Source organism: Oncorhynchus clarkii, chromosome 27 (genome assembly GCF_045791955.1).
Source record: "Oncorhynchus clarkii lewisi isolate Uvic-CL-2024 chromosome 27, UVic_Ocla_1.0, whole genome shotgun sequence".
Classification (NCBI taxonomy): Eukaryota; Metazoa; Chordata; class Actinopteri; order Salmoniformes; family Salmonidae; genus Oncorhynchus; species Oncorhynchus clarkii.
In genome coordinates, this window is record NC_092173.1 from 22208630 (window position 1) to 22220078 (window position 11449).

An 11449-nucleotide genomic window follows, 5' to 3' on the forward strand; every position below is an offset into this window, starting at 1 on the left:
AGGCAAAATTGACTGCAAGACGTGATGACAACTTCATTCCAGTTTTGGTCAGAGGACTTCTGAGAGAGCTAGAGGGAAATGGAGCAATGTCTAAAGAGAGCTTTCTCAAAAGATCCCAATCATTCTTCACTACGGCTGTGAACTACTTGCAAGCATGGGGAAAGCACACAGATAGTCTAAAAGATTTACATTGTCTCCTTTTAAAAAGGCAACTTCTGCATGAAGAGATCCAGAAGGCAGCAGGCACACTGCAGGAAAAATGCCCCAATGTGACAATCAATGGGGATGCATTGTTTGACGAGGTTACTGGCCTGCAAGAGTTCCTTAAGGGGGATCACTTGAAGAATGGAAAACATCTGAGACACAGCTTAGTCAGAGATGGAGCACGGTGGTTACCGACTTCAAAGAGAACGACATCCCACACATACCTGGCTAGATTAGTGTCTGTTGTCATGTGAATACCTGGAAGTAATGCACCGGTCGAGAGAGTGTCCTCCCAAATGAATGATATATGGACAGAAAAAATAGGTTCACTATTTCTACCATCAAGTCCATGCTTATTGTGAAGACAAAAATCTACCTCCCCTGCCAGGAGTTCATGGAGAAGCTGGCCAAAAACAGATCAATCCTGAAGAAGATACATTCTTCTGAGAAATATACAGATTAGATTGGTATAAGTACATTATGTAGTTACCAATCTCGTCATCATCTTATTTCTTTATTATGTTGTTAAGTATTTCACATAGACTATTGTCTGTTTTTTCCATTTTGCTCATGTTCTCTTCTGCTCTTATTCTAGCAGGACCACTGAATGGCTGTTCAGATCAGACAGTTCTGTCTTGTCTGTAGTGTTTCTGTAGTATAGTTGTTTTCTCTATCAGTGTGCCTGTTAGACTAAATACATGAAACCGGAATTGTTCCCCTTTTTTATTTCATAGATAATAACATTGGATATTTTAATGATATATTGACCGCCGAACTGGAAATGTCCCCGGTTTTCATTTCAGAAATCTGGTCACCGTATTGTATATAGCCTCACTTGTTATTTTACTGCTGCTGTTTAATTATTTGCTACTTTTATTTTCTATTTTTTACTTAACACTTACTTTAATTTGTTGTCTTAACTTCATAAAGCATTGTTGGTTAAGGGCTTGTACTGTACACGAATGTTCTATGAAAAATAAAATAGTTTGGTGAACAACTTTTTAAAAACTTTTTGGTGTGCCTGAAACCAAGTTTGAATAAATAATTTGTGTCTATTTCACTTTAATCTGTGATAGCGTGTTGAGAACTTTGAGAGAGATATAAAATCAGGCATTGAGCTAAGGTGAATATGACACTACAAGCACTTCAGTACCAGCACAGACAGTGTTCTGGTGTATGTATGTGATGCAATACCATGAGTAATAGGATATGAGCACAGATTAAGCTGGACAGAACACACAATGTCCAGGATGTAATGGAATAATATAGACTAGAGAAGGAATATCAAGGATGTGCAGTGACTGGGCTGGATGGGCCACTGACAGGGTGGTAATTGAATGCCAGCCTGCATGTGCTGACGGTCACATCAGAGCACAGTGTGTGTGTGTGTGTGTGTGTGTTGTTGTGACTGCTATTTAATAAATCAAATAATTACCTACTACATTTCAGTATTACTTGACTAAATTAATCATGTAACAATTAACTCTTTAGGAATTTGGGGCACCACGGGAACAGTTGTTTACAGAGATACTATCTCCCGACTTAAACTCTAAAGATAATCTAAATATCTCTTACATCAATAACAGTCAATTATGAATTATTATCTCATCAGTCTCATTCTGAAAGTTGCATAATCCTTGGATGTCTGCACGAACCCTAACCTAAGTGATGAATCAGTGATACAAAAATTGGCTTAATTATTTATTTACTAACTAACTAAATCATCACACAGAATACGTAAACACATACCAACATACAGTTGAAGTTGGAAGTTTACATACACTTAGGTTGGAGTCATTAAAACTCATTTTCAACCACTCCACAAATTTCTAGTTTTGGCAAGCCGGTTTCTATAGTTTTGGCAAGCCAGTTGGGACATCTACTTTGTGCATGACACAAGTAATTTTTCCAGTGGGTTCCAGTGGGTCAGAAGTGGGTCAGAAGTGTACATACACTAAGTTGACTGTGCCTTTAAACAGCTTGGAAAATTCCAGAAAATTATGTCATGGCTTTAGAAGCTTCTGATAGGCTAATTGACATCATTTGAGTAATTTGGAAATGGACCTGTGAATGTATACCTTCAAGGCATACCTTCAAACTCAGTGCCTCTTTGCTTGACATCATGGGAAAATCAAAAGAAATCAGCCAATACTTCAGAAAACAATTGTAGACCTCAACAAGGTTGAAGGTCACCTTCAATTCCTACTTTATTGACTCTGTCAGGGTACTGACACAGAACCCCTCCACTTGTTTCTTGGGCTCAGTGCTAGTGAATGACGCTTAACCTGTCTTCATCATAAGGGAGGTTTCTAAGTCAAAGGTGAACAAGGTGATTAGCTCACTAAAGAACTCTAAAGCCAAAGATGTGTTTGGGCTGGACTCCTTTCTTAAAAACTACAAAGAGTCACTCATTGGCCCCATTACTAAGGTCACCAACACATCTATTGGTCTCGGGGTGTTTCCAAGGGTATGGAAGTCGGCCATAATAACGGCCATCTTTAAATTGGCAACCCTGCTGACGTGAGTAACTACAGGCCTATTAGTATACTACCTGTGGTGTCAAAGGTTGTTGAAAAGTGTGTAGCAGAACAACTGATTGCCCACCTCAACAGCCACTTCACATTACACTCCATGCAGTTTGGCTTCAGAGCGAAACACTCTACAGAAACAGCCAACTGCTTTCTTCTGGAAAATGTGAAGTCCAAGATGGACAAAGGGGGCGTTGTTGGGGCTGTGTTTCTGGACCTAAGGAAGGCTTTGATACTGTTAACCATGCGATTCTCATCACAAAATTGTCCAAGTTCAACTTTTCCCCTGATGCCTTGAGATTGATGAAATCATACCTTGAAGGCAGAACTCAGTGTCAGAGTGAGCAATGAGCTGTCGCCCAATCTTAGCTATGATGTGGGCATGCCCCAAGGGTCAATACTGGGGCCCTCCTGTTCAGCCTGTACATTAATGATCTGCCTTCTGTCTGTACTGGGTCTGAAGTTCAAATGTATGCAGATGATACAGTGATATATGTGCATGCAAAGAGCAAACAACAAGCTGCACAAGAACTCACTACTGTAAAGGTCCAGGTTACAAAGTGGCTCAGTGACTCATGTTTGCATCTCAATGTGAAAAAAACTGTTAGCATGTTCTTCACAAAGAGGGCAACAGATGCTACTGAACCAGATGTCTGTGTCAGGGGAGAAGCTCCAGGTGGTATCTGATTTTAAGTACCTTGGCATCATACTTGATTCCAACCTCTCTTTTAAAAAGCATGTAAAAAAGGTCATTCAGATAACCAAATTCAACCTAGCTAATTTCCGATTTATACGAAATTGTTTGACTACAGAGGTAGCAAAACTGTACTTCAAATCTATGATACTCCCCCACTTAACATACTGCTTGACTAGTTGGGCCCAAGCTTGCTGTACAACATTAAAACCTATTCAGCCTGTATACAAACAGGCTCTCACTGTGCTTGATAGGAAGCCCAATAGCCATCATCACTGTTACATCCTCAGAAAACATGATCTCCTGAGTTGGGAAAATCTTGTGCAATACACTGACGCATGTCTTGTATTCAAGATCCTAAATGGTCTGGCTCCCCCTCCACTTAGTATTTCTGTTAAACAGAAAACCCAAACATATGGCAGCAGATCCACAAGGTCTGCCATGAGAGGTGACTGTATAAGGTTTCCTTAAGCAAAAGCACCTTTAGTAAATCCGCTTTCTCTGTGAGAGCTTCCCATGTCTGGAATACACTGCCATCAGACACAAATAACTGCACCACCTATCACACTTTCACAAAATGTATGAAGACATGGATAAAGGTCAATCAGATTTGTGAACATAATCCCTAGCTGTGTAATGCCGCTTTCCATGTTGTCTGTTGTCTGTAGCTTGTGAGGTGAGGAAACACTGTGTTGCTTTTATGAATTTTGTCTTGCTGCTTTTTGTTCTATGTTGCTCTGTCTGTATGCTACGTCTTGCTTGTCCTATGTTGCTCTGTCTGTATGCTATGTCTTGCTTGTCCTATGTTGCTCTGCGTGTGCTCACTGCTCAATGATTGTCTATATTGTAATTGTTTTTAATAACCTGCCCAGGGACTGCGGTTGAAAATTAGCCGGCCTGCTAAAACCGGCACTTTTACTGAAACGTTGATTAATGTACACTGTCCCTGTAAATATAAAATAAACTCAAACAAGCCTGGTTCATCCTTGGGAGCAATTTCCAAACACCTGAAGGTACCACGTTCATCTGTACAAACAATAGCACGCAAGTATAAACACCATCGGACCAAGCAGCCATCATACCGCTCACAAAGGAGACGTGTTCTGTCTCCTAGAGATGAATGTACTTTGGTGCGAAAAGTGCAAATCAATCCCAGAACAACAGCAAAGGACCTTGTGAAGATGCTGGAGGAAACAGGTACAAAATGATCTATATCCACAGTAAACTAGTCCTATATCGACACAACCTGAAAGGCCACTCAGCAAGGAAGAAGCCACTGCTCCAAAACCGTCATAAAAAGCCAGACTACGGTTTGCAACTGCACATGGGAACAAATATAGTACTTGTTGAGAAATGTATTTTGGTCTGATGAAACAAAAATAAAACTGTTTGGCCATAATGACCATCTTTATGTTTGGAGGAAAAAGGGGGATGCTTGCAAGCCGAAGAACACCATCCCAACCGTGAAGCACGGGGGTGGCAGCATCATATTGTGGGGGTGCTTTGCTGCAGGAGGGACTGGTACACATAACAAAATAGATGGCATCATGAGGTAGGAAAATTCTGCAGATATATTGAAGCAACATCTCAAGACATCAGTCAGGAAGTTAAAGCTTGGTCACAAATGGGTCTTCCAAATGGACAATGACCCCAAACATACTTCCAAAGATGTGGAAAAATGGCTTAAGAACAACAAAGCCAAGGTATTGGAGTGGCCATCACAAAGCCCTGACCTCCATCCTATAGAAAATGTGTGGGCAGAGCTGAAAAAGCATGTGCAAGCAAGGAGGCCTGAAGCAGATTCTTCAGTATCATTGTCACTTCAGAGCTGTGTGTGTGTTTTACAGATGGCAGAGAAAAGCATAGCACCAATGTGGGACTATTACATGGAATTGGCACCAGGGAAAGCAAGGTGTCTTATTTGTGATGAAGATGTAAGCATGGGGTCAGCAACAGCTAAATCAAAAAATACCACCGACCTGTGGAATCACCTTAATAAGAACACCCATCCAAAAGCCCATATATGTTATATTAAGTTAAAATAAAAGTGTTCATTGTTCATTCAGTACTGTTGCAATTGTCATTATTACAAAAATGTGTGTATAGAAACAACATTGTAGACCTGCACCAGGCTGGGAAGACTGAATCTGCAATAGATAAGCAGCTTGGTTTGAAGAAATCAACTGTGGGAGCAATTATTAGGAAATGGAAGACATACAAGACCACTGATAATCTCCCTCGATCTGGGGCTCCACGCAAGATCTCACCCCGTGGGGTCAAAATGATCACAAGAGCGGTGAGCCATACAGTGGGGCAAAAACGTATTTACTCAGCCACCAATTGTGCAAGTTCTCCCACTTAAAAAGATGAGAGAGGCCTGTAATTTTCATCATAGGTACACTTCAACTATGACAGACAAAACGAGAAAAAAAATCCAGAAAATCACATTGTAGGATTTTTAATGAATTTATTTGCAAATTATGGTGGAAAATAAGTATTTGGTCAATGGCCATGGAATTTGGTTTACATTTTTTTTGCTCATCAAACCATTCAGTTACCACTCATGCCCTGTGGATGGGGGCATTGTCATCCTATGGGGCATAGCCATGGTAGCCAAAATAATGGCCTACCCAGCATTTTTATACATGACCCAAAGCATGATGGGATGTTAATTTCTGAATGAACTAAGGAACCACACCTGTGTGGAAGCATGTCCTTTCAATATACTTTGTATCCCTCATTTACTCAAGTGTTTCCATTATTTTGGCAGTTACCTGTATGTCAAGTAGGTTACTTATCAACCTTTCCAAAATCTCTAACTGAGTACTGATAACATCTATAAGTAAAAGTGATAACAACAGAGGAAAAAAAACATTTAATAAATTCCCTGGTTTTACCGAAAACCAGGTTAGAGGATTCCCAGAATCAGGAGGGAATAAGCAGGAAATCCAGAATTCTCCAACCAGGATTTCTGGAAAACCTGGGAATTTATTGAAAGTTCTGGGAATTTTGCAACCCTAAGCAAGAATCATTGTGTGGAGAAGGCAACCTTGCATGACAGGAAACATAGAATGCAGATTAGTAATCCTATTCCTTCTACTCAATGTGAGCTAGTGGCCCTTCCTTCTACACACAACATATGCTTGTGAGCATAGCACACTCTCCTACATGAAAAGCAGCCTCATGAACACTACCGCCTACACAGGCTGCCCACTACTACACAACACAGATGAGAGGCCAGGCCACCGCAGGCTAGCTGCCTGCTTTCTCTGAAACACCAGTGGCATTCAGCTGACAGACAGAGACCTGGGTGTCATATACCTTTAAAACACATCTCTGTCCTGACAAGCCAGTATTGTGAGCCAGCCCAGCCTAGTCAGTCTCTCTCCCCTCCACTCTCTGGCCCTCTGTAGCTGCACGTCCCCCTAAGACAAGCGCAGCCCAATTAAGGACAGGCCCCAGCCCTCAGTCGACAATGAGCTGACACCTGCTCCTGCCTGGGCACTGGGCACAGAGAGGGGGTGTGAAACAGGCCAGGCGTGCGTGCCAGAGGCCCAAAGGCCAATTCAACACTATGAGGCACTGCCAGAGCTGCACATTACAGGAAATCAGGATATAAGGAGGGTAGCGCCTGCCCTGCCCTGAGCCAGCCAGGGGTTGTAAGTCACTGGCATTTCCCCATGCTAACACAGATCGAGTCACACACAGACTCAACTTCCTTCCTTTTTTAAATAAGTAGTAGATTCTTCAGCCATAATAACCTGATAGTGTTGTAAATTAATTGCATCAAGAAGCATGCTTATTAGCGCTTTCATATGGCTTTTCTAATTACAGTTGGTTATTGAAAATAATGTTCATTCAACATCGATAAATCAAATAAATTGCACAGCCCTCAAGAACAAGTGTGAGTGATGGAATCTGCTCGATAAATTCCATGCAACTTTCAGAACTCTAAAACATCCCAGTCAGTCACAGACTGCCCTGTCTCTACCACTCTCCTTTCCTCTCACTCTACTTCACACTACTAGGTCTCTCTACCCTCTCTCTCTCTGTCTCTACCCTCCCTTTCGCTCTGTCTCTACCCTCTCTCTGTCTCTACCCTCCCTCTCTCTCTGTCTCTACCCTCCCTCTCTCTCTGTCTCTACCCTCCCTCTCTCTTTGTCTCTACCCTCTCTCTCTGTCTCTGCCCTCTCTCTCTGTATCTAACATCTCTGTATCTACCCTCTTTCTCTGTGTCTCTACCCTCCATCTATCTCTGTCTCTACCCTCCCTTTCTCTATCTATCTCTCTCTCTTTCTCTACCCCTCACCCTCTCTCTTCTCTCTCTTTCTCTCTCTCTACCCTCTTTTTCTCTCTCTCTCTACCCTCCCTCTCCCTTTGTATCTACCCTCTCTTTCTCTCTCTCTCTCCACCTTCTCTCGCTACCCTCTCTTTCTATCTCCCTGCCTTCTCTCTCTCTGTCTCTACCCTCTCTTTCTCTGTCTCTCTATCTACCCTCTCTTTCTCTCTCTCTCTCTCTCTGTCTCTACCCTCTCTCTACCCTCTCTCTATATCTACCCTCTCACTCTGCCACACTCAGTCTCACTCACTATGTCAATAACAGAGACATATATTTAATCTCTTAATATGACTGTTATTTTTTCCCTATATAAAATCTTTGGAACCTCCCTGTTCAATGATGGAATCCATTTTCTTCTCGACTGCCTGAGTGGTGCTTGCGGTTTTACTACCCTCGGGATTTTCGTGAGACTTTTCAGGATTGGCACTTTCCTTGGGAGCAGATAGGCCTGTAGATCATCAAACCTCAACTAAGCATCACATACAGTACAGCCAGAAACTATGAGTGATTGAATAAGGAATAAATTCCTGATTGCTGTACATTTCTGTGAGTTGCTGTGGCAGATACAGTACTAGCATTATATTAATTTTCATCAAACTGGGAGGGAGAGCCAGCCTTTGTTTTGTATGGTTACACTAGTTTGTCAGAAGTGTGAGTAGTCAACCAGAGAGAGAACTGGGGGCTTCAACCAGGCCCATTCCTCACTCTGGCTTTCCCAGAATGCTCCAGGCTTTGTTTGCATGGAGATTCCACTGGGAGCGTACTGGCCGAGGCGAGAGGAGTGGTTGCAGCAGAAAGAGCTGGCACATGCCCAGTGCTGTGCTGGCAGAAGTCTGCCTTCCACAGCTTGAGCACAGGGCTTTCTCTAGGCTGGGTTTACAAGCTTTACTCCCATGATTGGGAGAGTAAATAGAGCATATGCCTGACAGTGAATGAGTGAGGGTATAGGTTGTATGTCTGAGTGAGTGCGTGACTGAGTGCGTGACTGAGAGAGAGAGTGAGTGACTGAGGGAGTGAGTGAAGTGAGTGAGGTATCTGTTGGTGAATGGGCACTATAGGAGAGTGAATGATAACAGAGAACGATTGAATGAATGAGAGAGAGAGAGAGAGAGAGAGAGAGAGAGAGAGAGAGAGAGAGAGAGAGAGAGAGAGAGAGAGAGAGAGAGAGAGAGAGAGAGAGAGAGAGAGAAGAGACTAGATTGCCTAGACTAGACTGCCTGTATCCTCTCAGGCATGGAAAAGGAAAGGGAAAGGGGATACCTAGTCACTTGTACAACTGAATGCATTCAACTGAAATGTGTCTTCCACATTTAATTCAACCCCTCTCAATCAGAAAGGTGCGGGTCCTGCCTTAATCAACATCCACGTCATCGGCGCTCAGGAAGGCAGTCATGGTACAGTAGGATGAAACACATATTGCCAGGGACTGAATTCTGAATTAATTTTCTGACTTGATTGGTTTGAAATGGAATTGACCAACCCTGCTAGGGACAATACCCTCTACTCTGACATTTGATCTCATCTACCAACATGCCTAACACAGAGATAGCAAACGCAACAGCCAAATGATGCAGACATTCTTAGAAAGTATACCAATGGAATTTATATTTTTCCACATACGCTGTTTAACCTAATATTTGCATAGGCAGTTTTCAGATTTGTGTAATCACATTTCAGCGGTTGACAGTTTTCTAAAATGTTTTTTTTATGGAAAAATACATCCTAACCCTAACCAAAATGAATGGTGGAATTAAAAAGAAAAAACAACAACATTGTATAGCCCACTGGTAATACCTAGGTAATACATATTTCAGGGTTGGAACTGGCAGTGACTGAATGTGACTGCTATATGAGAGACCAAGACAGGTATGAATTATCAAAGAAACAGCATAAAGGAAATAATAATGTATGTTTTGACTAACTAATATCTAATTATGTTTCATATAGAAAAACGAACCCCTGGCCCTCACAAATCCTAATTGTCAAATAAAACAGAAAGCAGAGTAACTTTAGACAGAGGATGAGGGGTCATTGAGCTCAGTCATCATCATATGACGACTCGAGAAAGGACTCCCCCATCTGGACAATATTGGAAGAGCAAGGTTAAGTCAGTCCATGGGTCAACACAGTAGATTCATGAAAATGTGAACAAACTTGCATAATTGATATTGTAATTATTAAACAGTTCATTGCGCCACTCCAGACCATTTGGTAAACATCTCTAATGGGCACTGCATCAGTCACAACTGTCAGTTACTGACACATCACACACAGCAGTTACATACCATCTGAAATACAATTTAAACAGACAAAATCAAATCAAATGTTATTGGTCGCATACACATATTTTGCAGATGTTATTGCGGATGTAGCAAAATGCTTGTGTTCCTAGCTCCAACAGTGCAGTAATATCTAACAATTCACAACAATACACACACATCTAAAGTAAAATTAAATAAATACATTCGTGCACAGACAAGTTCCAATGTCATGTGACAATATTGCTGCATTGAGGAGTTACTTTCCCATGCTGGAAACTAGTGAAGCAGTCACACCCCTTTTTGTAAAATCATCACATTTGAGACTGCTGACACCTCTACTGATCATGACAGATTTTCTTCGAAAGCAAATATCAGAAGAAAAATGCGTTTCATTTCGTGTTTTTTGCCTTTTATCTGACACATCTGAAACACGTCCTGACTGTATAGGCTACTATCACTGACCATAGCAATATGTACTTACAGTAGCGAGAGTAATATGCTTGTAGTATTTTTCTGCTCAAATAATGGAGGAATTATTTTACACAGAATTATGTAATATTATGTATCCTTTCAAATATGAGTTTTTACTCTTTAGGCTATATTACATGATAATTGCATGATAAGGAGTAGGCTAATATTTTACTTAAATATTTAGAAATACAAATAAACCAAGGCAGAACTTTCACGTGACTAGAGAAAATGCAGCCATTTATATCAATGAAAAACAGTTATAGCGTTTATCTACCAATTTAGAATGAGCATGCTATGCAAAGGCCAGCAGCAAACCCACATGCAGTCGCTCAAAATGATATATTATGGGCGACACAAAATATATTGCACTTCAACTCACCTTGAGCGGCCGTTCCTCTGGTGCTGAATACACTTGCTATCAAAGTGGCCACATACCAAATCATAGTACTATTGCCGACCAGCTATTACAACGCAAAGTTCCCCGTTCAACGAATCTGTCATATTCGACCTTGCACCGCGCGCGCTCTTATCGACGCCCTTTTATTCATATTCTATGCACTTTCCTATCGGCGATTCCCTTCATCCCTTCCCTCCCCCGTCCTTCCGTCCGCATCCTCCCTCGAAGAGACAGAGCACCTGCACCGCGGCGATTGTAGTAGACGGAGCTGTTTTACGAGTGCATAGTGAAATCTTTGTGAGAATTTAACCACTAGGTCCGCCTCTTCTATCATTGGATTGGTTGCTGATAGAGGATTTGGGGCGTGTATTGGCTATTATTCCGCCCCTTACTATCGAATGACAGGAGGACAGACGCGTACCAATTCAAGGTGAGTTGGAGCGTGCCGTAGTAGTAGAACCGCAGTATCATGCGCATTGACAGAGAGCCGAGTCCGCATCTTTAAATGCCTGTCTTGAAGTGTCCCTTAACACGTGGCACCATAATTGTTCAATA

General features: G+C 41.8%; 1 protein-coding gene across 1 annotated transcript in view; it reads right to left on the reverse strand.

Annotated features, from left to right (window-relative positions):
• The window catches only part of LOC139386046 (protein turtle homolog B-like), a 67540-nt gene extending 56422 nt beyond the window's left edge, over window positions 1-11118 (reverse strand). The window contains exon 1 of the mRNA XM_071131459.1: window positions 10877-11118. Coding sequence (XP_070987560.1) covers window positions 10877-10940 — 64 coding nt within the window. The 5' untranslated portion in view covers window positions 10941-11118. The remainder of the gene's footprint in view (window positions 1-10876) is intronic.
• Window positions 11119-11449: the final 331 nt, after the last annotated feature.